Source organism: Vipera ursinii, assembly GCF_947247035.1.
Source record: "Vipera ursinii genome assembly, chromosome: 6".
Lineage (NCBI taxonomy): Eukaryota > Metazoa > Chordata > Lepidosauria > Squamata > Viperidae > Vipera > Vipera ursinii.
The window spans coordinates 76436432-76463873 of NC_139515.1; the positions used below are offsets into that span (position 1 = coordinate 76436432).

At 41.2% G+C, this 27442-nt stretch overlaps 1 protein-coding gene across 2 annotated transcripts; it reads left to right on the top strand.

Annotated features, from left to right (window-relative positions):
• Positions 1–1258: 1258 nt before the first annotated feature.
• Positions 1259–27442, top strand: IL17RA (interleukin 17 receptor A). Of its 2 annotated transcripts, none has more exons than XM_083365736.1 (12): positions 1259–1595; positions 9945–9969; positions 11267–11413; positions 12129–12256; positions 13611–13737; positions 15555–15602; positions 15679–15839; positions 16781–16858; positions 21837–21945; positions 22628–22729; positions 23957–23998; positions 24503–27442. In XM_083365736.1, exons 1-12 carry the CDS (start codon positions 1485–1487, stop codon positions 25936–25938), a joined length of 2514 nt encoding a protein of 837 aa, XP_083221862.1. In that variant the 5' UTR covers positions 1259–1484; the 3' UTR covers positions 25939–27442. The 2 variants fall into 2 exon arrangements, with proteins under 2 accessions (XP_083221862.1, XP_083221863.1); XM_083365737.1 differs by having other exon boundaries at positions 21837–21870.

Consider the following 27442-nt stretch of genomic DNA (forward strand, 5'->3'; position numbering starts at 1 on the left):
TCCCAGCTTCTGCCAACCTAGCAGTTCGAAAGCATGTAAAAATGTAAGTAGAAAAATAGGGACCACTACGGTGGGAAGGTAGCAGCGTTCCGTGCGCCTTTGGCGTTTAGTCATGCCGGCCACATGACCACGGAGACGTCCTCGGACAAGCGCTGGCACTTCGGCTTTGAAACGGAGATGAGCACCGGCCCCTAGAGTTGGAAACGACTAGCACGCATGTGCAGGGGAACCTTTACCTTTACCTTATCTTAAGGGCTGTCTGAAATGCAGCGTTTTCTTTAGTAGTTCTCGGGGCTTTCTTCTATAGCTGCTTCTTTCTGATAAAATTGGGTTTATTTCAATTGCTTTCGACTTTAACTTTCTGTATTTTTTTTTAGCTTTTGAACACCAGAAGGACTTGGGGGGCCCTTCTCTGGCAGGCATCAGGGCTAGCAAGAGGACCCCAGAGAAGGCGCTGGCTACATCTTAGGAAATAAGAACTCTTGGATGCAAATTTGTCCAAAAAGGAAATGTTTACTAGGATGGAATCGACTGTGGCAATACAAGACGGGATCTAAACAGAGTTACATTTCAATCCTATATAAAGCATTCCCATTTCAACCCCCTCCCCTCATCCATTTGGTCAGGCTCCCATCATTCACTTAGGTGTCAGGCCCTTCCGTGAGAAGGGAACTCTCCTTGTTTATTGTTATTGCTTCTTCCTTTTCAGTTGTAAATGAAGATGCGATCCAGATCTCTCTCTCCTCCTCTCTCCCCCAGATCAAACGCTTCCCTGGTGTTTGAAGCTAGCCTATTTCAATCTAAGTAACCATCCTCTTCCCCCCCCCTCGGAAAGATGGCAGAATCCCCAGAATAAGCACAATATTCTACCTATACATTTATGAAATGTGATATGAATGGATTCTGACAGAAAGTGGGGTTTGGGCGGGAAGAAAGGAAGGCTTAAGATTCCCCGGCCTGAAGCTTCCACAGCAAAAAAAAAATATCAATATCAAAGCAGCAACCCACAGAAACCATTATTGGCAATAATATCTCTTGTCAACCCGCGGAATAACGCGCTCGCATCGACGCCCTTTGAAAAGCTAACCGGCACCTCAGATTCGAGCTAACTGACGGCCGCGGCTCGTGCGAGGCCACGCCCCCCGTTTCCTCAGCTTGTCTCCTCACCGCCGCTCCAAGATGAGGAGGAGGAGGAGGCCCGCCCACCTTCTCCTGCAAGCCCCGCCCACGCACCTCCTCGCCTCAAGGTGCCGCGCTTGCGCCGCCCCCTCACCGAGAATGGGCGGTGCGCGCCCTCCACCTCCTCTAGCGACCACGCCCACCCGCCCACCCACCCGTCTATGCCCCGCCTCAGGTGAGCTTCCTCAGACTCCACCCCGGCGTCCCGTTTCGAGTTTCGTCCCGGAAGCCAGAGGCGGGCGGAGCCGGGTCAATGAGGCTGGTGGTCTCGTTTCGGGAGCGGGACGGCGGCGGCGTCGAGGAGGATGAGGGCAGACGCTTCGTGGTCCTTCGTGCTCTTGGCGGGGCTGCTCCCTGGGCTTTCAGGGCTGAGGCTTCTCCTCAGCGCCCCGCCACTTTTCAACTGTTCCCAGCCGGTAAGTCGGGCCCGGACGGGCGCACAGCGTGGTAGCCCGCGGGAAGCAGGACGGAGGGACACGCGTCTTTCTTCCCTAAAGCGTAACGGACTGTATCCCGGAGAGACGTGTGTGTGTGTGAAGCAGCCTTTCCTGTCTTGGGCCTGCCGGATGATCTGAACATTTTGGGAGTCACCCGGTTGGGGACGTTGAACGTGCCGAGCGGATTCTGCCTTGAACTCCCTTGAGCAGGGGTCGGCAACCTCGGCTCTTTTATGACTCGTGGACTTCAACTCCCAGAATTCTTGAGCCAGCTATGCTGGCTCAGGAATTCTGGGAGTTGAAGTCCACGAGTCATAAAAGAGCCGAGGTTGCCGACCCCTGCCCTTGAGAAAGTTGTGGCAAGATTCTCGCCTTTTTCTGCGTCAATTGCAGGTTGAGAGTGTACCAGTTGCGTTTCTGAAGCTTTTGTGGATCGTCTGATCTTTCCAAAAAGCTCCCGATCTTGCAGTTTTGACCTTTGGGTTTTGTTTTTCAGTCTATTTTCCTATTAGCAAAACACCATGGAACAAGGGTGTTCAACTTTGGCTGCTTTAAGATGTATACTTTAAGCATGGCTGACTGGGGAATTTTGGGAGTTGAAGTCCACAGGTCTTAAAGTTGCCAAGGACACCTGTGCCCTAGAAGGTGGTGTTATTTCTCTGATTGTGGCCATGTGTGTGGTTAGAATCATACAGCTGGAAAGGAAATTACAGGTCGTTGGGTCCAACCCTTTATAACGGGTGTCAAACTCAGTTTCATTGAGGGCTGCATCAGCATTGCGGTTTCCCTCAGGTGGGTGTGGCCTGGGTGGGCGTGGCCTACTGGGTGGGCATGGCTAAAGTGCGTATGGCCTACTGGGTGGGCGTGGCCAGATCTACATCATTCGCATCAAGGGTGCCTATGGGGGCCTGGGCAGGAGTGGGACAGATCTGAGGGTCTCTGGCAGAAGGAGGGTCTCTGGGCCAGGGCCAAGGCAGTGGGGGCCGTTCCCTCACTGTTTCCAGGATGGCTTCACGGGCCGGATCCGGCCCCCGGGCCTTGTGTTTGACATGTCTGCTTTATAAGATTCACTAGACTAGTGTTAGCAAAGTGCTTCTTGAGTTATCAGGAACCTACACAGGCAAAAGCGTACTGAGAATAGTAAGAGTCACACAGTAACCACACAGATACACTGAGTTGTGATAAACAAAAATACTTTACTATTAGGTGTAAAAACAAAAACACAATCCGAATAAACAGTCCAGGCCATATACGAATAACAACAGATAAGCAACAGCAACAGTCCAGGGAGCATCCAAAATACAATGTCTTCTTACCGGTCTAGAATCTTCAACTAGAATCTTGTGGCAGATGACCATCCAGGTGTTAAAGACCTCCAATGAAAGTAATAAATGAAAACTCACCTGCTGCTGACTGTTGCACTGGCTCCCAGCTAAAGCACTCCTAAAGTGTGTCCTAATATTTATCTTGAACCTGCTTCCTTTGCAGTTTTAACCCATTAGTTTATATTGGTCTATGACCACAATAAAGATTTAATTTGGTAACTTAGTGGCTCTATTCTGGAGCGATGAAGAAATCCATTCCCTCCCCTATAGCCCCTCAAGTATTTGAAGATTGCTATTTGATGTCTCTTCAGTCAAATGTCAAATGTGATGTCCCGGTGCCTGGAGGCGGTCCAGGTCTGGATGGGGAGAAACAGGCTTCGTCTCAATCCCGCCAAGACTGAGTGGCTGTGCATATCGGCATCTCGGGTTAACCAGACTATTCCATCTCTAACGATGGGGGGTGAGGTGTTACCCCCCGTTGATAGGGCTCGCAACTTGGGCGTCCTCCTGGATTCACGACTCAATTTTGAAGACCACATAGGAGCCGTGACCAGGGGGGCTTTTGCCCAGGTTCGCCTGGTGCGCCAGTTGCGTCCCTATCTGGACCGAGATGCCCTACGCACAGTTACTCATGCGCTCGTGACCTCCCGTTTGGACTACTGTAACGCTCTCTACATGGGGCTGCCCTTGAGGACCACTCAGAGGCTTCAACTGGTGCAGAATGCGGCCGCGCGAGTTGTAATGGGGGTCTCCCGATACTCCCATGTAACACCTCTACTCCGCGAGCTGCATTGGCTTCCGGTTGCCCTCCGGGTGAAATTCAAGGTGCTGGTTATTACCTATAAAGCCCTACATGGCTTGGGTCCGGGGTATTTGAGGGAAAACCTGCTGCCGGCATCAAATGCCCTTTGTCCAGTGCGCTCCCACAGGGAGGGTCTGCTCAGGGTCCCACCGGTAAGAGATTGCCGGCGGGTAACACCCAGGGATAGGGCCTTCTCAGTGGGGGCGCCTGCCCTCTGGAACCAGCTGCCAGTAGAGCTGAGGACTGCCCCTGACCTCCGCTCATTCCGCCGGGGCCTGAAGACCTGGCTCTTCGAGCTCTCTGGCCCAGGCTGAGGAGTAATTTATTTTAATTGGGGTTTTAATTGCACAGGGTTAAGTTTAATCTTTTTTAAATTGGTTTTAACTTTTGTATTGTTGGTTTTTAATTCCCTGTAAACCGCCCTGAGTCCTCAGGGAAAGGGTGGTATATAAATGTAATAAAATAAAATAAATAAATAAATAATGAACAGATCCTTAGTTTTAGGGTTCCTATTCATGCAGTTTTCAGACCCTCATCCTTAGATGCAGTCCTTTCAACTTGCTTTAGTTATTACTTGTTTTTTAAGCTACAGTATCCAGAGTTGGTATCCGGTATTTCCAATTGGGTCTGATCAGGGAATGATTATTACCTGGAATTTGTGTTCCTGTTAATTGCATCCCAAGATGGTATTTGCTTTTTTAGCAGCTGTATCACAGCAAAGCATATTGTGTATTCCCTAGGTAAAGAGATGTATTAAAAATATACTCTTGTTCATATTTTTCATGGAAAAGAAATATTTTCACTGAAAGTGAATTTCTTCTACATTTTATATCATTTTTTAAAATCTCATAATAACTTCTAATACAAAAATACAAGCAATAGCATTTCAAAAAATTAATATAAACAAGTATCCAGCATACATTCAGTGCACATGTGTACATGTATGTCTGTGTTCAGTAAATACAAATAAAATTAATCAGATTGTGTAAGAGTCATCAGAAACAAACCATGCATATATTTGTTTTATTTAGATTAGGGATCATCGTACAGGTAGTCTTTGACTTATGACCACAACTTAGCCCACATTTCTATTGCTAAATGATACATTTGTTAAGTGAGTTTTGCCCCATTTCATGATCTTTCTTGCCACAGCTGTTAAGTGAATCACTGCACCAGTTAAATTAGTCACACAGTTGTTAAGTGAATCTGATTCCCTCATTGATTTTGCTTGTCAGAAGGTCACAAAAGGTGATCACATGACCCCTCGACAGTGCAACCAACATAAAATATGAATCAGTTGCCAAATGTCTGAATTTTGATCACATGACCATGGGGATGCTGTGCAGGGTTGTAAGTGTGAAAAACGGTTATAAGTCACTTTTTTCAGTGCTCTTGTAACTTTGAACAGTCAAAGTTGTAAATGGAGGATATCTGTATAGCCATCTCCTGAGGAGGATAAGCTTAATAATACAGCTGAAATTGTACTTCAGATGTTGTATTCAGTTTCCTGCTTTACATAGTCTTCATGTTTTCACTAATTCTGCATTATTTGTTTCTTTAAAAGATTTATATGGCCACCTATCTTGTAGCACACAATTCTGGATGGCTATCAACAGTGATAAAAACACAAACATTAGAACTACACTAATTCAAAAAGAAAAAGTGAGAAAAATCAAGAAAAACCAGGTACCCGGTCCATAAATATACCCATTTATCTCTTCAAACCCTGAGCTCCAACATTAGTATCTCAGTGCCTGAGGGGAGAGCCATCTATCTCTTCACCAATTACAGAAGACATTACTGATAAGGTCATATATTTATAGCATTCTTAGAATGATAGTTTGAATGTTAAAATTGTAACAATATATATTTATGTTTGCTTCTTTTTATTTAAAAAAATCTGCACCCATCCACATATATAAACATTACCAACAACTATTACTTAATTCCTGAATGGATGCCAGCAATTACATTTTTTTAACTGTTTTCCACAGTTTTCGGTCTAAAAGAATTTTTTTTAAAAAAACAAAAGAGGGTTATAAGGCAGGGGGAGAGGCCTTGCAAGGCCTGGGTCAGGTTGAAAGAAAGAAAGATGGGTCTACTTAGCCAATTATCTTCTCTTAACTATCAGATCTGTGTAGCAAAAATTTGGATGATCATTAGTTGGTAACAAAAAGAAATGTTTGTGCTATGGTAAATCTAGCCCCAACACTAGACTTAGGAGTAGTAAAGAAAAAAAAAGCTATAGATAGTCCTCAACTTACAACTACAACTGGGATCAGACATTCTGTCACCAAGTAGTGCACTTATTGAGTCGTCACATGACCACACACAATTTTGCATCCTTTCTCATTGCAGTCATTAAGTGAATCCAGCTTTTCCCCATTGACTTTGCTTGTTAGAAGCTAGCTGAGAAAGTCACAGATTGTGATTGTGTGACCTCAGGATATTGCAACCATTGTAAATACATGCTGGCTGCCAAGTGCCCAAATTGCCATCATGTATCTACAGGGACTCTGCAATAGTTGTAAGTGCAAGGAACAGTTGTAAGTCACTTTTTTGCAGCATTGTCATAACGTTGGTCATAAGTGGAGGGCTACCTGTACCTAGAATACTGAAAGTGCAACGCACACCCCAAAAAGTAAGTCTTGCTTCCAAAATGAGACAAGACTAATTCAAGCAGCTAAAAGTTGTTTCACAAAACAGCAGTCACACATCTGTTATGAATTGTACAATAGTAGGAAACCAAGATTGTTAACTTCCGGATGAGGACATAGTAAATTTCTTAACCAGTGATGATAGTGCAGTTTGTCCATGTTTTTCTTGCATGACCATCTATGTTGAATATGCATGGTAAAAAGGGAACAATTGTGTCAGGAGAAAATGTATATAGAAAGTAGAGATAGCGATTGTGTGATTAATTGTGACCTTAACGTTTCTTTCTTACCCTCAGTAAGCAAAGTGAACTAGTTAGAGTAATATTGCTTAATGTCATGTTTCTCCAATTACTTTATGATAAATATGTGCATTTATACTTAGTTCCATTGAAAATAATGTATATAATTAATTTAAATATGTTTAAATAAAGGATTTGATTTAATATTTTAGTAAATATGACTTCACTATTCACATGAGTACACAGTGTGAATTCCAGGTTGCAAAAATTAATTTGTAAGATTGTAAAGTTACTTCCTCTAACATTATGTTTACTCGTGTACTGTAAGTGGCCTATTAGTAGCACCTATTAACCAAAATAAGCTTCAGAATATCATAACCAGTGAATTATTGGAAGAAGCATAAAAACAATAATTTTAATAATGAAGAATGCCTTTCATAATTTTGAGGATAAAAATGTCTAATTACTTTGCTAAATTAAATTATTCCCGTGTTACATTTAAGTACAGACTAAATTGACTCTTTAGAAGAGCAAATGAAATGTACAGATAGACCACGGCTTATAACCACAAGTGGGATTGGAATGTCCATCTTAAAGCATTGTGATCATTAAGTTGAGTCAGACCTGATTTTATGACAATTTTTACAACAGTCATTAAGCGAATCCCAAGATTGTTAAGCAAATCAGAGGTCGTTAAACAAATCACACAGATGTTAAGTGAATCCAGCTTTCCCAATGGATTTTTTTGCCAGAAAATTACAAAAATAGTTCCCAATCATGCTCACAGAATGCTGCAACCTTTCATAAATGGGAGAACATTGCCAACAGTCCAAATTGCAATCACATGACAATAAAAGTGGTCGTAAGTCACTTTTCAATGAGGCTTCGTACTCATTAAACAAATGTTCATAACTTGAGGACTATCTTTTTAAAACTGATAGTAGCTTTATTTTATTTTTAAAATTTTAACATTCCTTAAAGTCTTCCCAAATTTAAATCTAGACAATAAATCTTTTTTAAATAATAGCTTGATCTGCAAATTTTTAAGAATAAAAATAAGCTATAAAACAGGTGGGGGGAGATGGGTTCTTAAAAGGACTCTTGCTAAAAAAAATGTCTTAAGGTTTTTTAAAGTAATTTTTAAAGATTTCAGAAACTTCAGGAAGATTTAAAGCTTTCTTATATGACTCAATCTAATGCAGTAAATAGCTTCATTTTCTATTATTTGAATGTCATAGTTGACCTGATGGTGTTTTATTTGGTCTTTATAAAATATGTTTACAATTCATCTATAGATATTCGAGAAGATCATCTACAGCAGACAGGTGCTGTGGGAATAGTTCTCTGTCTACTTGTGCTACTGATAATGGTGCTAAAAGGAACTGAGGGGATAAACAAACCACCACTCCAGGAAATGATCCTTCCCAAAAGTAACATATTTAACTGCCCTGCAAGCATGTGACTTCTCCCTATGTTTTTGCATTCCTTAATAAGAATCTTAATACTAAACCAAATGATAATATTGCCTGTCAGAATTATTATATTTACTGTCAAAGGTGTTCTCTACAAACATAAAAATCAAGCTGCACAAAATGACTTGCATGCAGTATAATTTGCAAAGAAAAATGCATGGAACAAGCATATTGTTTTGCATTGCTTTTTAAAGAAATATTGATGCCTTTTAGAGCTATAGGAAGGCAGAGAACTACTAGACAGCAACCAAGAGATACAAACTACAGTAGTGTACACCTCCATTTAATGGTTGGAGGTAGTTTTTCAGCCTTGAAATGTTAGCCCTAACATATTTGATTCTAAAACTCTATAATTTGATTCTAACTTTGAGAATTTTATATAGTGTAGGATTCTAGGAAGAATCTAGCACAAGCATAAGTCACTGGGAACTTCAGAATATAGATAAAAGCACATAAGAACACTAGTCTGCTTGGTGTGTAAGTTCTTTTATTATTGTTTATCTGCCAAGCTTGTCTTAAAACAGATTGTGAAGAACATGCATTGACACTTCACAACAACATACAGAAACTTATACAATTCTTCTTTCTTTCTTTCTTTCTTTCTTTCTTTCTTTCTTTCTTTCTTTCTTTCTTTCTTTCTTTCTTCTGAAATCACACAGCAATGATGTGATTAAGGACAGATATGCAAACATCCCTAACCACAGTTTTGGAAGTTGGGGCAATGTATGGGAAGTATGCGTCAACACATAACAGTAAAATAACTTCTTTTAAGTTTATAAGCTCTGCAAAATCACTACTCATACGGTAGTAACTGTTTATTTTGAACACCATGACAGAATGTTATTGGAGACATCATATGGTACTTTAGGTTGACCCTCCATGTATCTGTGAATGATTCTTAGTACAGTGTAAAGTTTTTCCATCAGATGACATTTGGGAATTTTTGTCAAGAAAGATAACATTCTCCGTGTGAACTAGGATCAAAATAGGATCGTACTCACTTGTAAAAATATGGTGTCCTGGTAACTTTGGGGATTTTTTTTGAAATGGTTAGAGGGCCACACACAGATTGACTAAATAATCATTTCAGTCACTCTGTCAATATTTCCTAAGAATAGAAAAGCTAAAGAGTTGAGTGCTTCACATAAAATTACCCTAGGAATTTTTGGCAACCATAAGGGGGGGGGGGAATCATCAATATCAAAATGGTGATTGTAACCAAATAATCAAAACGCAATCCCTTTTTAAAGTATCTAGATTTCTTGTGTTTATCATTCTTTGTTCGTACGTTAGGACATTCTGCTTACTTTTCTGCTACTTATTTGAACCTTTAGGATTTCAAAGGGGAAGATGTCACTCCACTTTCAATAAACAGTCGATTCATAGAGAAGTAGAATTAACAGGAAAATAAACGTCAACCATTTTTATCTTTGTGATCTATGTTAACTATTCTGCCTATTTTTATAGGAGTATTTGCATATAAACAAGATAATACTGTATTTCCTTCTTATAATGATTCAGCAACACAGCTTGTTACATTTGTTTCTCAGAATACATTTATAATCACATGTATGACAAAGAAAAAATACATTCTTTTTAAACATGTTAAAGTGGTTGCAGGTGAAAAATCATGTAATAAATACCCAGCTTAGTAAACTAATAAATAAGTGTCTGTAAAGCTTAATATCAGTTAAATCAGTTAAATTGAGGGGTGGAGTTTTTTGAGCTGAAAATATACATGAGAAAAATACCCATTTTGAGGTGAAGAAGCATTCATGATCTGTATGATTCTTAAGACTTTTTTTAGTAACATATTTATGCTCTCTCCTGTAGGGTTTACGCTGCCTTGTACGAAACAGTAAGTGCACTTTTTTTGGTTTCACTCTTAATTAATTTTGCTCATTTTAGATTTGTAATACTAACTCTGTTCTGTCCAACATTTTATAAGATTGATATTTCAGTAGGAGGAATGTTAGTGTAAGGTATCTATATCTCATGTTTGGTTCAAATGAGTTCAGGACCAACATAATTTGCATATGAAAGTATACCTATATTCACATCCCCAATCACCTCTAATGTCACTCCAAACATTTGTTATACACACATCTACAAACATATTAAACAAAGAAGAGAATATCTCACATATGTCTTCCTGCTTAATGTTATCCACTCACTAGTCATTCTATTGATTTTCATGTGTGCTTTATTTTTCTCATACATTACTTTTACTCTATGGAGCTATTAAAGTTCCAACTCCATATCCACATAAAATGTTCCATAACTTAATCCTATTCCATTTACCATATGCTTTCTCTAAATCAAGAAATATATAATAAGCTTGTTTTTCCAAAAATTAACCCAAAGTGCACCTTTATATCAGGAATGAAATGTAACAATACTCTGAATAATCCATTTTAGAGTATACCCTACTATGGAATTCTTACTGTAAATAACATGTGTCCAGCCACATCTAACACACATCTCATCATACATATTATCTTTTAGAATAACCTTTCTCAACCTGGTATCTTACAGAGTTATCAGAATTGGCTAGAAATTCTAGAAAATGCACATCTGGAGATAATTTGGGGAAGCCTGGTAGAAGGTGAGAGGTTTAGTCAATAGTAGAAAGCACTCAAGTACTTTGGCCACCTAATGAGAAGGAAGGACTCCCTGGAGAAGAGCCTAATGCTGGGGAAGATCGAGGGCAATAGAAGAAGGGGACGACAGAGAATGAGGTGGCTGGATGGAGTCACTGAAGCAGTAGGCGTGAGCTTAAATGGACTCCAGAAGATGGTAGAGGACAGGAAGGCCTGGAGGAATGTTGTCCATAGGGTCGCGATGGGTCGGACACGACTTCGCAGCTAACAACAACAACAAGAAAGCACATTTTGCTAAGAAGCATAGCAGCTTATGTGGAGTATTGACTATTCAGTATGGACACTTAATACATGTGTAAGCTCACTTTGGTTCACCCTTTAATTCTATTTTTCTTAGCTTTTCTAAAGAGCATTGCAATGCAGCAGATAGTATTTGATAGCTTGTGCTGCACTGAAAGTTTGAGAGGAGGCATCACAGCTAGAATGTTATAGTCCAAAGGAAAATCAATTGCTATCTCAAAAGTGGGACTGAATTAATTTCCATCAAACTTGTAGGTTATTGTGTGGATGAGAGCTGGCTCCTTCCTTGGAAATGGACTCCTTCAGCTCCAAGTTCTGTTGACGTATTTATTGATACATTTCTTGCTGAAGATGGGAAATTGGTCCCTGTGCTGAAGATAGACTGGAAAGTGGCTACTGATGGTACGTGAGCAAGAAATCAGTATAGAACTGCACTTTTACGGCATGTAAAAAATGTTGTATTATCTATTATACAAGTTATAGTAGCCAGAACTATCTCCACCATGTTTTAGAGGCTAGTTTAGGAGGTTAGTAACAATATGAACTGGTGATGTTTTTAAAAATTCATTCAAAAGTTATTCAAAAGAACATAACCCTGATTTTAAAACACTTACTTAAAAAAATAGAGAAAAAATTAATCTTTCTGTATTATTATGCTTGTGGTGAATCCAAGGTACCCTCCAATTTTAAAAGTAAATTATTGGGTAGTAGGTAGTTTTCCTTTCAGATAACAACAGTTCAGAATAAAAATGTAAAAATTTAGAGTAATTTGGGGATGAATATTAAAATGGCAGTATAGCATGTCAGTATGTATTGGTTTTTTTCATAGAATAAAATCAAAATGTTTGAACAAGTCTTTGTTGCTTCATGCTGACTGTGATCATTGGTCTTTGTAGCCCATGATTCTCCATTTCCTGGACTGAACACTATAACTTAATTTTGCACAGTTGGGGTGATGGTGGTGGAAGGAATACTTTTTTAAACATTTGTCCTGACCTCCTGCATGCTGTTTGTAAATTATAAATCTTCTTCTGGTTTAGCTTGCAGCATGACCAGAGGATACAAAGAGAGAACTCTTTACCAATGTTTTTATGTCTTCTCTTCTCTTCAACAATAGCAAGCATTATATATCTCAGAGGAGTGGAATTGGCTGTAGTACAATTAAGCAGTAATCGGCAGGTTTGCGCTCAGTTTGACTTTCAAAATAACTTGACATTCCAAGTCCGTCCAGACAATGGGGGCCGGGTAAGCGATCATGAATGTTTTACTAATTTATATTTCGCCTCCTCAGAATCCAGCAGAATTGCAATGGGGTTGGGCAGCCTGGTGCATTTAGTAAAGTAAATAAATAAATAACAGTATATTTGCTATATAAAGTATGACATTTGCTAGCCAAAGAATAACCTGGTGCTTAAGAAAAGCCCTGTAATTAAGAACATGATCTGTTACATACAGTAAGCTTAGATGACTTGGTATAGTCTCTATTGTGTGTGAAATGCTAGTGTTGGAATAACTATATGATTTATGCTGCAGTGCAGAAAAAAAATGAGAAAAGGGATGAGAAAAGGCCAGGCTATAAGCAGGGAAACAGCTAAACCTATACATTTGGGTTATTGCTGCTCCCATTTCTGCTTGATGTAAAAGCACCAGCTATGTTGTGTTCCTCAGCTTAAGGAGGGGATAGAACACAGTGCCGCAACTTCACTTTTAACAGCACTGGCTGAATATTTCTAGATGTCCTGGAATAAGAGGTCACAGACTGAAAAACATTCATGGGAAGCAAATATACTTGATTACCCCAGAGTGCTTTTCTCTCCCATGACTCCAGTTGCCAGCCTATAACATCTTTTAATCTATTATTTAACATCACCGTTTTCTCACTGTACATTGTGTTATATCAGAAATATGGGAAAGAGAGTGAATTTACTTCCTAGACCAGGGGTCCCCAACCCCCAGGCCACAGCCCATTCAGAACCAGGCCACACAAACGGCGGATGAGAGTATGCAGGCACACAGCTCCACTTACATGAGTAGTAGCCACCGAGCCAGAAAGGTTGGGGACCTTTGTCCTAGATTATTTTTAAAAACTAACATTTGTTTAGGATAGAGCTGTGTTAGGTATCTTGTACATAACCTTGTAAGCTAAGCTTGTAAGCCGCCCTGAGTCTTCGGAGAAGGGCGGGATATAAATGCAATAAAATAAATAAATAAAATAATATGAATTCATGTTTACAAGATTTTGCATTGTGAAGAGAATCCTCTTTTCCTTTTCATTGTAGGAAAGCAGGAAAAAAAATGCCTGTGTTAGAATATGTTGTTTCCACATTTGGTGAAAGAAACGAATTTCTATGCGGATATGGAGAAAGAACTCCTTACTTTTCTTTCCCCAAATCATGGAAAATGAAACAGGGATCTTTCAAATCCAGATAACTAGAGATCTGAACAAAATGAATTGCTCTGCCTAAGTGCTCGTATAGTTCTGGCTTGTGAATTTTCTTTTCTTTCTCCTAGTACAGAATTTCATACCTGTTCGGTCTTATAAGTCACTTCATTGACTCACTGCATGTTTGTTAAAAGATTTCTCCTCATATTGTTTCAGTGGAATTTCTCTTTCAACCGTTTTGAGGTACAGCCAGGCCAAATGTACCAAGTAACTGTCTATCATTTGCCCAAATTAAGTACTGCGGGGGACTATAACAGGAGATCAAAGCCATTCACAGTACCAAGTAAGGGACACTTTTATGATATATTTATTTACAGATTTTTTATTGACAATCCACTCCTAGATCAGCGCTTCCCAACTTTGGCTACTTTAAAATGTGTGGACATCAACCCCCAACTTGATGGGGATGAGTCTCAACAACCTGGTTCAGGATGAAAGCCCCAGATAGCTTGATTCTACCTGAAGGTGGCAGTCATGAAAATATCTGGTTTTTAAGCCATAATGGGTTTTATATACAAAACAGCACTTTGAATAGTACCAGGAAGCTTAAAGGAAGTTAATGGGTGCTCACAGAGCCAGTGTTATATGGCCAACATATTTAGAAGCAGATTGCTTGCTGCATTCTGTCCAACTGTATCTTCTGTATAGTCTTTAAAGGCAGCCCTATATACTATAGCACATTTCAATACTTGATCTGGAAGGTGATAAGCAATGGGTAACCATTATGAGGGCCTCAGAACTATACAGATCCTCAGTTAATGACAATTTATTCAGCAACTGTTCAAAGTTACAGCAGCATTGAAATAATGTTCCTTACATCCAGACCACCAAGTTACAGCCATTGCAGCACCCCTGTGGTCACATCAGTGGTGGGATTCAGCCGGTTCGCACCAGTTTGGCAGAACCGGAAGATAATTTTTTGTTGCCCAGGCCCAGAATAGACTTCTGTAAGTGGCATCCACACAGAGAACCAGTTGTTCACATATTTGAATCCCACCACTGTGTCATATGATCAAAATTTAGGTGGTTGGCACCTATCTGCTTGGAAAAAAATATACACAAGCAGAAGCTTACCTGAAAGAATAAAAAAAATGGAATTGAAAGAGATGTAAATGAAGAATCCTTAGTTGTGCCAATTGACACTAGGATATCCTGAAGAAGAATTTACTGATAAACAAAGTCTACAGTACATAGTGTGAAGGTTGCACATTCAAAGTTGCAGTTTGCAGTGCTTAAAGTAAACACATTGAGGAAAATTAAAAAAATAAAAGTAGGGGAATGAAGAATGAACTAGTTCTGAGCAGAGAGAAACCAGATAAAAGAATCCTGCCACTTCTTTGAGAATACCTCCAACACATGGCATTTAAAGCCACTCATCTGGGGAGGAAGGGAGTAGAGGCAACATGGCGCTGAAACCCGGGGTGCCAAACAGGGATATAAAGGCCTCTAGTACAGACATGTCAAACACAAGGCCCGGGGGCCAGATCCGGTCCGCGAAGTGATTTCATGCGGCCCACGAAGCCATCCTGGAAACAGTGAGGGAACGGCCCCCACTGCCTTGGCCCTAGCCCAGAGACCCTCCTTCAGATCTGTCCCACTCCTGCCCAGGCACCCATAGGCACCCTTCATGCGAACGTTGTAGAGCTGGCTACGCCCACCCAGTAGGACATACGCACTCTAGCCACGCCCACCCAGTAGGCCACGCCCACCCTGGCCATACCCACCTGGCCCCCTGAGGGCAACTGCAATGCTGATGCGGCCCTCAATGAAATTGAGTTTGACACCCCTGCTCTAGTACATTGGTGGATGTTTGTGGAAGTTGCTAGATGATACAATGCGAGTCTGTGGAAGGAACTTTGTAGAAGCTATCTGAAATGTGCTTTCTTAAAAAAAATACATTACATCTTCTGTAATTCAAATGCAGGGTGTTTTTTTCCTAATGATGTAAAACTAATAGTTTTAGCCCAATAATCTTTTCATAGTTGGCTTACATTTGAGCGTAGTTCTTTTTAGGCTACTTGCAAATTGAAGTATCCAGTTTAACCCGTATTGTCTTTCAGAACACAGATGCAATCTGTTTGTTTGTTTTTTTCATTGCAGATTGCACGCATCCTACCATGAAAAAAACAGAACCGTGTCTACAAATAGGTATGCTTTTTTCAGGTGTTTGGGTGCATCCCTAAGCAGTGCCGTTTGGTGTCATTGATGAGTTTTCTGCACTTAGGGAGTTCGTGGGAACCCAGAATTAATGGAACAAGTCTAGATGATCATTCTGTGGTGCTGAGCTTTGACCCCGCAAAGATGCCAGCCACATATTTTATCCATGTAATCAGTTTTCGGGAGGATAAAAAGGAGTGCAAGAGGGCCACGGAAAGCATTTCAGAGGTAATCAGTTTTGCTCCACTGTATTTTCTCCTCCAGCCGTTTAATTTTACTTTAGCACTTCCTCATTATCAGTGCCATTACTTGCCAATCCATCAGAACTCTCCTCTTCCCAGTAACAAAAAAAACAACAGCTAGCATGTCTTGAATTTGAGTCTTTTAAAAACATTGTTTACTGCCAAATGTGAATTTGACATAAATAGTAGATTGTGAGAGTTAGACACCTGCTTATTTATGAGATTGGGACAGCTTTTGCATTTTCACCGTGTCAGAATCTAGAATTTTATGCTACTTTTATTTCCTAGGAAATTAAGGGATTTTTTTTCCAAAGTGGTTTGAATGGTGTGCTGAGCAAAAATCTGTTTACTTAATATGCCTTTAAACCAGAACTGCTTCCAAGCAAGCAAGGAATTTTTTTTGCTGTTTATTGGAAAAGGAGAAACTATTTCAGAATAATTGAATAGAAGAAGCCGCAATTTCTTGCTTTTTCAGCAGCAGAACGCTAGTCAAGTAGCCGCATGCTTGTATGTGAAGTTTGATCAGCCACTCCAGATTATGCTATGCTACTTGATTTCATGTTGACATCGCTATTGAAAAATGCACAAGTGCATCACCATTACGACAGCTGCCACTCACATCCACATGGGAGCTGTCCTGAATCCATTCACTGCTTTATGATAAAATGCAATTGCCCCTTGATTTCTATTTCTGAGCCTGCTTAGTTACTCCACAGTTACAGTATTTTAGATCAGGGGTGTCAAACTGCCGGCCCACAGGCCGGATGCGTCAAGATGAAACTGCGCCCACCCCATTGCCGGTAATGGAAAAAAAGTCGTGATACATTACGACACATCACGTGAGGTTGCGAGTTTGACACCCCTGTTTTAGATTAATCACACCGCTGTTGCTGGTCCTGTCTCAACTGTGCCTCTTGGTTTCTGCAGAAAGGTCTGCAGCGGCGCCTTAATGTCACAGTCAAGCTGGAAAGGAACTTGAAGATTTGTTGCAAATACAAAGTGGAGGTAGGTTTAGCTTTATTAGCTTCTGATAAAACAATAATTTCCTCCATGTTAATAGTCACATTCAGTTACAGGTTGACCTTGATTTAGTGACCAACAGCACTGAAAAAGTGACAATGATCAGTCTGTACTACCGCCGCCCCATCCCCCCCAAGCATCCTAGCGGCTGTAGCGCTGCTCCGAGCATACCACCAGCACTAGTGCTACTCTGCCCCTGAGTGTCCCACCGGTGCTAGCACTGCCCCGTCCCCAAGCGTTCCGCCAGTGCTAGTATCACTCCGCCCGAACATCTCAATAGCACTGGCGCCGCTATGAGCATCCCGTCTATGCTAGTGTCGCCCCACCCCCAAGTATCCTACTGGCTCTAGCACTGCTCCGAGCATCCCACCAGCACTAGTGCCGCTCTGCCCCCGAACATCCCGCCGGTGCTAGCACCACCCCGTCCCCAAGCATTCCGCCAGTGCTAGTATTGCTCCTCCCTGAACATCTCACCAGCACTAGCGCCGCTCCGAGCATCCCGCTGGTACTACTGCCACCCTTCCCAAGCATCCTACTAGCACTAACACTGCTATGAGTATCCTGCCGGTGCTACCACCACCCCGCCCCGAGCATCCTGCCCTGCCCCTGTGCATCCCACTGGTACTAATGCTGCTCCAAGCATCCTACCACCGCTAGCACTGCCCTGCCCCCAAACATTGTACCAGCACTAGAACCACCCCAAGTGTCCCACCAGCGCTAGTGCCACCCTGAGCATCCCGCTGGCACTAGCGCTGTCCCATTTGCGGCACTCATGCTCATGTGGCCCCATCTGCACATACACAGCCTGTTTGCGTGCGTATGGGCACTCGCACGTGGCCCATTTGTGTGTACATGTGTGCCATAACAGTGCCTGCCTCTCTTTCTGGACCAGCAAACGAAAAGGGTTGGTGACCTCTGGCATAAGGAACAACCATAATAGTCATAATAGTAGTAAACTTGGAAGGGACCTTGGAGATCATCTAGTCCAACCCCCTGCTCAGGCAGGAAACCCTATACCATTTCAGACATATGGCTGTCCAGTCTCTTCTTAAAAACTTCCAGTTTTGGAGCATTCACAGTTTCTGGAGGCAGGTTGTTCCACTGATTAATTGTTCTAACTGTCAGGAAGTTTCTCCTTAGTTCTCGGTTGCTTCTCTCCTTGATTAGTTTCCATCCGTTGCTTCTTGTCCTGCCTTCGGGCGCTTTGAAAAATAGCTTGACTCCCTCTCCTTTGTGGCAGCACCTGAGATATTGGAACACTACTATCATGTCATCCCTAGTCCTTCTCTTCATTAAACTAGACATACTGAATTCCAGTAGCCGTTCCTTATATGTTTTAGCCTTCAGACCTCTAATCATCTTTGTTGGTCTTCTCTGTACTCTTTCCAGAGTCTCAACATCTTTTTTTACATCGTGGTGACCAAAACTGGATGTGGTGTTCCAAGTGTGGCCTTACTAAGGCATTGTAAACTGGTATTAATACTTCACGTGATCTTGATTCTATCCCTCTGTTAATGCAGCCTAGCACTGTGCTGGCTTTTTTGACAGCTGCAGCACACTGCTGGCTCATACCAGAATCTAGTAGTTCTGCTATAAATACTTCAAAACCTCCTCCCAGAGGGGAACAACAGAAACAGACTGTGAAGTGGGTATGTGGGGTCTCTGACAATGGTTCAAGCTCTAAGCACATAGCACTTATAGGCAGTGTCCTCTCCAGGGTGCCATATTATCATCATTTTTGATCTTCCCAGCTGGCTTCCAACAAGCAGAGTCAATGGGGGAAGCCAGATTTGTTTAATGACTGCATGGTTCACTTAACAACTGCAGTGATTCACTTAACAACTGTGGCAAGAAAGATCGTAAAATGGGACAAAACTCATTTAACAACCATGTTGCTCAACAACAGAAATGTTAGGCTCAGTTGTTCTCATAACTCAAGGACTACCTTGGTGGGGATGGGAGGGAGAAAACTGGAGATAAGGATGTTCTCCAGAAGTCAAGCTCAGCTTCTGATGACCAAATAGACACATCCATAAAACAACAGTAAAAAAATGGGTTTGCTTTCTTCTGGGATGTTTTGACTTCCCAATTTTATCTCCAGTCCTGGGATTTCCCAATAATCTCCCATCCAAATACCGAGTTGTCCCTGTAGTGCTTAGCTTTTCAACTCACCTGCCAAAACTTCAGGGTTTGGGTGGTCATAAATTAGTTGACAGAATCCTGAATTGTTAACATGCGGCAACAGAGATGACAGTGTTGATTCACTTATTTTAGAGACCTCTCTCCTTTTCGTTCTTTGGGCATCTGCAGTCTTTTAAAGTAAGGAATGTTCCTTTGAAGTGGCAGAAACTGGAAAAGAAACATCAAAAGGAAAAAGAGTCCTTTCATTTCAGAACTGAATTAAGGAAAATCAGCTGCATGCTGCTTTTTGCTTCAGACAACATCTGCTTCACTCTTAGCTAGGTTGTAGCCAATATAGGGCTCATGTGCCTATGGATATTTCTCGTGGCAACTGCCAGATCACTTTTTTAGGTGTTTTTTTTTTTAAATTAAAAGCAAAGTGTCAGCCTTTAATCTAGCATTAACTCTGCAGGACTTTGTCTGCATCTAGATGCTAAATATGGACGGACCTCAGCGAAGACTGTAGACTATTCTGGGAATTTTTAGAAAAACTTACAGAAAGATGATTTTTTAAAGGATTTTTAAAAGCCATTTCTATTGTGTTGTCAAAGAATCAGCATGTGTATAGATAGACATTAGGAAGCCAGCTGTCAGGCACAAGTAATCAGATCTACAAAATAGGACTCAAGCTAACTGTTTTATTAGATTCTGCCTATAATACAGGAATCTCCCAAACTGGTTGCTTTCCCTTGAGAACAGATAGACAAGGTTCTATGAAGCTTATTTTATTTTTATTTATTTTAATTCCATTTGTATCCCGCCCTTCTCCGAAGACTCAGGGCGGCTTACAAGCTTAGCAGTAGCCTTCATCTTATGTATATGCCTGCTTATTAGGGTTTTCACACACACCCCCAAGCAGCATTATTACAAAGTCAGCTTATTGCCCCCAACAATCTGGGTCCTCATTTTACCTACCTCGGAAGGATGGAAGGCTGAGTCAACCTTGAGCCTGGTGGGATGCGAACCTGCACTAATTGCAGGCAGCTGGTGTTACTTAAGGAGGCATTAGCCCACTGCTCCACCAAGGCTTAGGGAGAAAGCTTAGGGAGAAAGCTTAGGGAGATCAGTCCTGGATCTCTTATGGCCACACAAAGATTCAAGGCTAATTCCCTGCTTGATCCCTCCTCTCTGACTGGCTAGACATTTTCCAACATTAGCTTTACCTCCAAGATCATGAAGTACCTCTTCACCTCCCATACATATATTTAGAAAATAAAGGTAGGGGGTTGTACTCCAGCCCTTTGTTTGACAGTTGTCCCCTTACCCAGTAAAAAAACAGAGGTCACTTAGGATAATTAACTGGGTCTTAGCCAGAGGAGATACGGGGAACAATCTCATTTATTTGCCTTCTGATAGATATGAATTTCATGATCAGCCATGCATGTCATTCCAGCTGTTTTGGGATAACATTCATCTTACTAAAATTCCAAACCTGCTCATTGCCGCACAAATGTTGCCCGCCTTTTTAAAAACTTTGATTATTATGAAGACAGGCTTATGAACATAACACATTCAGTTAACTGTAAGTGGATTTTGGCCTAGTTTTTCTGAATATAAGTAGCCCTTGACTTAACAAGTGATTGCTTAGCAACAGTTCAAAATTACAATATCTTAGACACTCAAAATCAGCCCACATTTACGGCTGTTTGCAGCACACCTGCAGTCATGTAACCATCTACCACATTATTCCAGAAACCGGTGTTTATTTACAGTTCTGGCAAAAATCACCCCATCCCAAATAATGAGTTTTACAGTGCTCAATTGCAATTGTACCTTGAGAAGTATTTTTATTATCTGTTCACATCAATGTGAAGTCACAGTTGTCCGTTCTTAAGCTTATAATTGGCCTTCATATGCATCAAGTTATTCCCAAGAACCTAGGATAATCATAATGTATCAGTATAGTATATGTGCAGAACCAGGCAGTGTGGCCTTTGGTAATTGACAAATGAAAATTTTGTCAATGTACAGATTTTCTAAGTGCTATCTAAGATTTTTTTTTTTTTATGACATCCAATGTGCCGATAACCCCTGGGAGAACCACAGCCAGTTTATAACATAATCTTTCAATTTTCTTTGTGATCTTCTTCAATTCTTTCTGTTCTGTTCTACAATCCCCTGGTATTGTCACATCAATTTTCCACATTTTCTTTTTTTCCAGCTACAAGTTATATTTGGTCTGTTATCTTTATATGTTTATATTCAGAAATCATCATCAATAATAATAATATACTATCTATATTGAGAGCATATTTGATGTAGCAGTTAAGGCACCAGCATAGAAATCAGGAGACTTGAGTTCTAGTCCCGCCTTACACACCAAGACAGCTGGGTGAACTTGGCCAGTCCCTCTCTCAGCCCTAGGAAGAAGCAGGCAGTGGCAAACTACTTTCAAAATCTTGCCAAGAAAACTGCAGAGACCTGTCCAAGGGATCACCAGCATTCAAAACTGACTTGATGGGACAAAAAATAATAATAATAAATAAGCTTTACTTATATTGTTATATATAGTATATTGTTAATATACTATATTAATAGTATATTGTATATAATAATATAATGCATTATAGTGCATAGTAGTATAATTACATGTTAATATATTATTGTACATTGTTTTGTCTAATAATGTATAATATGTTACATTTTATTTATATAATGTATCCAAGAGAAAATAGTAGTCCTACATAAGCTATTTTTTTCTTTAACTTTTTAAATCTGGTGGCTGATTGAGCACTGAACTAATTGCTATAATTACCCTCACTTTTCTTTTCTTTTTCTCCAGATCCAGCCAATCTTTCCTGCCTGTGCTACAGACTGTAAGAGGCACCAGTTTTTAATCCCATGTTCTTCTGCTGATGCTTTAAGTGTTGCTGATCATTCCGGAATGAATGGTGCATATATACTCTTAAAGTGATTTGATATAGTTAGAAAAAAAGTCAATTTTTCTATAGAACAAGAGCTTAAGAACTGGATTCTCCCCTAATTCATGTATTCTAATGTACAGAAATATATTTAAACTTGTGAGTATGAAGGAAGTATAATATCTGGATGATTTAGCAAATTCCCTCCCCTTTTACCCTAAAAGATTTTCCTTCGGTTTAGCAACCCCCATGAGTATATGTTTAAGGTTAACAACTGAAGGGGTACAAATTGTCCTTTCTCCCAGAAAGAGTAAACGTGATTCTGTTGTTGCTTTTGTACCACAAAATGTGGACTTGGGGTTGAATGCTCTGTGCAGAATCAAAAAAAAATATTGCAGGAGCTTACCCTACTCTCAAAAGGAACTTTCTTTTGAAAGTTAATGTTTTTGTGGATGCAGTAATAATTTGCGTGATGCCTGGCCACACTTACATGTGTCCTCTGTTATACCACATTGTTTTGGAGAATCCGATTAAGCTGAAGATTGGAATTTGAAATATTAAATAACACAATAGCTTCGTGCAGAACCAATAAAATAAATTGTTCTACTATTTTGTGGCCCATGTTTGTTAAAAATGTATCAAGACATTCTGTAGAGTATTATTACCTGGTTTGATGACTCGACCTATCATTTTTATTAATATTATTTTTCAGATACATTTTCAGTGGGGTTACCTTGGACCCACACTATCATCTGCGTTCTGTTAGTTGGTTCAGCTCTTGCTTCCGCAATCTGCCTTACTCGAAGACAAAAAGGTAAGGTGGGTTCTAGAAATGGGTCTAAGAGGTGTTTTGTCTTCAGAACTTTATTGGAATGGTGTTGAGTTGGACCAAATTTGTGCAGGAGCAGCAGACATTTATTTTCTCACCCTGGAAGCTCCCCCCCCCCAAAAAAAAAACCACTTCAGGTTTGGGCAGACAGGCTGAATCTTGTAGAGAACTGCAGGCTGGGAAGAGGCTAATCAGGTCAGGGCTTAATTTTCAGGTATATCTTTCTTTGCCCTTTGTCTCCCCACCTGTTAATCCATGATATTCAACAGGGGGGAGCAGGATAGAGTCTGGGAAAACTGCCAAGGAAGAAGAGAAGAGAGGAAATAAGCAGCTCTGTCATACTTGTGTTAACTTAAATTCATGCTCAATTTCAGCCCTTTTGGGCAAAATTGTTCTGTACCAGCCTGCTACCGGCCCTGCAGCAAAAGCAGGGACAACCCCTTTACAAACGGCAAGAGGCTGGAATAAAGCCTGCCAAATTTATTAACATAAAACAGAGCAAGACAAGACACCAACCATGAAACAGGAGCTATGAAACAGGAACTATCCAAGCGGTTGCCTTCAGCAAACCAGCCCTCCCACACATTCCCCTTAAATACAGTTCAGGGCGTGGCTTCTCTCTGCCTCCTTCCGAGGTGCCCCATTGCCTTCCTCTGTTTACTCCTGATTGACTGCCTCCTGCGTCGGGCGTCCTTGAACAGGGCCAGCTGTGGGTCATCTTCATCCACGCTGTCAGGCTCACACAGCTGGGTCTCCGTCGTGACCAGGTGGGAGGGGCCTGGCTGAGGGCTCTGCGGAGCCTCAAGGCCATCATCAGCAAGCTCTTCAACACCCCCCTCCTCCTCCTCTTGAGTCGTCCGACCCAACTGCCGAACCCACAGGCTGACCCTGAATCACAACAAAAATTTAGATAGCCTACTGATACAAAGTGATGCAGTTGGAAGGCTTTATCCTACCCATTGTTAATGATAGCCAATCATCTTAATTTCCTGGTCAATCTGACGCCATTTTTTCAGCATTTCATTTATGTTTCCCCAGTTGTGTCAAGGAAAACTTAAATTCCAATTCCAGATCCTGCTTTTCTTTGCTTGCACTTGAGTCTCAGGACGAAAGTCATTGAATCATTATCCCTTCTTTTTGAAAAGTATCTGAACTTTTTTTTGATCCAAGTTACGTTCTTTGACATTTTCTATGTTCTTTTTTCCCTCCTAGAATTAAATTCTGCAGCAAAAAACTGTGATTTTGAACTCCAGGGTAAGAGAACTTTTACTTTCTATGACTCTGCATTGATTTATAATCTAAGTACATGGATTAGATTCAGAGAGAGGACAGTATTGACTCTTTGTTTTCTAAAAAGTTGCATGTGTGCTTTCAGTCACATACACACAAACAAAGGCAAAGTCAATTCTTATAGAGTTATAAACTATTCATCTATTTCTGTGGCTGAATATCGGCTTGGCAATGTTTATATCAATATCAAGGACTGACACAACTTTTTTTGCAGGAGAAATAAGTTTCTACACCAAGGATTGCTATTTTCTGAAATAAAATATCTTCCACATTAAAAATTTGGTACTAGAGATAAAGTTTAGTTGACTAAAGTGAAGCTAATGACTTTAAAAATTGTTTTAATATTAAGTGCAGTAATGTAGACAAGTAACAGTCCTATTTCATGTACTCCTTGTTTTCCATGTATCGGGGGTGGGCAGCAGCTATAATATTACATTTTTTATATATTTTAACTTTTTGATTTTCCAGACGTCACCCCTATGTTGCAACCTCCTCCACACCTCAAGCCACGTACAGTTTGGATTGTGTATTCTGCTGATCACAAGCTCTATGTAGACATTGTGTTGAAATTTGCTCAGTTCATGATCACAGTGTGTGGTACGGAGGTCATCCTAGACCGGCTAGAGGAACGTCAGATCTCTGAGATGGGAGCGATGTGCTGGCTTACTCGGCAGAAACAGAAAATGGAAGAGCTGTCTTCAAAGATTATCATCTTGTGTTCCCGAGGTACCCGAGCCAAGTGGCAGGCTATGCTTGGGCACGAGCAATCCACTGTACATCTGAAGCAAGATCACCTGCTACCAACAGGGGACATGTTCACTCCAGCACTGAATCTGATTTTACCCGACTTTAAGCAGCCAGCTTGCTTTGGACTGTATTTAATCTGCTACTTTGAGGGCATAAGCAATGAGAGTGACATTCCAGACCCATTCCATGTCACCTCCAAATATCAGCTGATGGATAAATTTGAGGAAATTTACTTTCTAATCCAGGATCTTGAAAAATTTGAGCCAGGGCGAATGCATCAGATCCCAGCCATCTCGCCTGAAAAGTACACCGAAAGCCCCTGTGGCAAACAGCTGAAGGAGGCTTTGCAGAAATTCCAGGCATGGCAGGCTGAGCATCCAGATTGGTTTAAAAGTGAATGTGTCTGCCGTGAGGATGAAGGGGATCTACAATCTCTGAGTGGGGAACTCACTGAAGAATTAATATTCCCCGGGAAAGGAATTCTCAAGAAGCAACTGCTTCCAAAGGAACCTGACCCCAGTAGCTATTGCTTAGTCAGCCTTCTGGTTAATGAAAGTGACTTGGGAGCATATAAATTGACACCTCAGCATCTGTCACAAGAAGATCTAGCATTCCAAACTCTGGTCACTCCTGCTGAGACACCTTCTGTTCAGGTGGTCACGCCAGCTGCCCTTGCAGAAGAAAAAGAGATACTCAGTCAAAAACTGTTGACCAATGAAGATTGGCTAGAAAGTGTGCCTATGATGGAAGCTAGCATCCCAAGAAGAAATAATGTCATTCTTCAAGAGGATTTATCCTCAGATCCGCAGGCCTTGCCAGATGATGTGAGGCAACAACTGCAGGGATTGATGTATTCCCTCTATCAACAAAGTATCGTCCCCTCGGATATGCCCCTTTGCCAAGAAGATGTTGATGAACAGCAACAGCTGGTATTTGAGGAGGCTTGCAAAGTTCAGAGACAGTCGGTACAGTCCGATCAGGGTTACATCTCCAGATGTCCTTCTTTGCCTTCTGATACCCCTGTTGAACAGGAGGAAGAAGAGAGCCAACAGGAAGGATGTTGGTCTGGTGGGCATCTCACTGAAGATGTCTTAAGTAGTCTAAAAAGTCTTCAGCAGCAGTTGTTTTTCCAAGATATCCAGAAAAACTGTAGCTAAGGTCACTTGGGAGAGGGAAGGGAGAATTTGTTTTGTTTTTGAAACAGCTAGACAGCCCGTGACTGGTTGGGTGATTTTTCTTTCAACATATAATACAGCCCTGCATCATTTTCCCTCCCCTTATGACCTTGGAGAGCTCTGGGGAAGCTGCCTCCTCCTCCTCTTCCTCCTCCTCATGGAACTGCCTGTCACTTTGCTAGGGGGAGGGAGAATAAAGGGAGGGGCCTACCACAAGAAAAGAAGAGGGTTCAAGGGTTCAACTATCATTGGCCAGGCCTCCCAGTCACTCCTTCGTCCTTCCTCTTTCCAAATGTAATATAGGCTTGCACCTTTCCCCTCCAATCACAAACCTTCTTCCTCCAGGTGACCTGCGGAACTGCCTGCCACATTGTTGTGGAAAGGGAGAACTATGGGAGCCATGGACCACAAGGAAAATTGCATCTTGCTTCTCATTCTGGCATGTCCCCAAGGGAGGAAGGAAGGCTCAACTCAAACAGCCCTATCTTACCAACAGGCATCCACGTTACTCCCTTATTCTTCCCTTATTAGCCATTGCCGTTAAGAGATCTAAAATTTGGACCATGGTTTCAAAGCTGCCAGTGGTCGCCTGTCAGATCTTGCTACCAGCCAATTGGGTGTAGGGGCCAGAGGGAGGCTGGATACAGAGTAGGTATATGCCCTTCCCAACTTTCCTTGTGCTATGCTGGGGGTCCCCAACCCCCGGGCTGTGGACCAGTACCAGGCCGTGGCATGCCAACAACCAGGCTGTGCAAAAAAGGGAAGCCCCATCCGTGGGATGCAGGCAACACGCAAAACCACGCCCCTCCAGTCCAAAAAAAAACCAAAAGCTTTCTCCATGGAACCAGTCCCTGGTGCCTAAAAGGTTGGGGGGCCACTGTGCTATACAAGCTATAAGTTCCTGGAAAGTGTAGTCAGAAAGTATGGCACTAAAACTTTGTCAAATTTCAATCCCACAGGAATCATGGATCCCAGATTTTGGACTCATTCTGCAAGTTGGTCCATTTAAAAAGTATGTTGGTTCAAAAATTGTTGCTCTATGATGCATTGGAGGCTACAAAGTGTCAAACAGAAACAAGAGTTTTAGTAGTATTATATATAAGTTAATGGGTGTTTGTTGAATTGTGCAGCGTCTAACCTGAGCTAAATAGCAAAGTACTATGATGATATAAACTGCCTCTTAAGAGTACAGGGATAGCCATTTTTAATTGTTTTTTAATTGTTTTTTAATTTTTGTATTGATGTTTTAAACACCTTGTAAACCTCCCTGAGTCCTACGGGAAAAGGGCGGTATATAAATCTAATAAAATCTAAATCTAAATCCATTGTGGCTGATAGCAGATTATCTGTGAATTTAGTAGTTTTGTAAGGCTAATCAGTAAGAATTGCCCCATCTCTTTTTATAAGTATTCACTTTTGTAACTATAGTTACAATTTGTAGCAGTGAATTTTGTTTGCCATTTTTGCCCTATAAAGAAATGTTTCC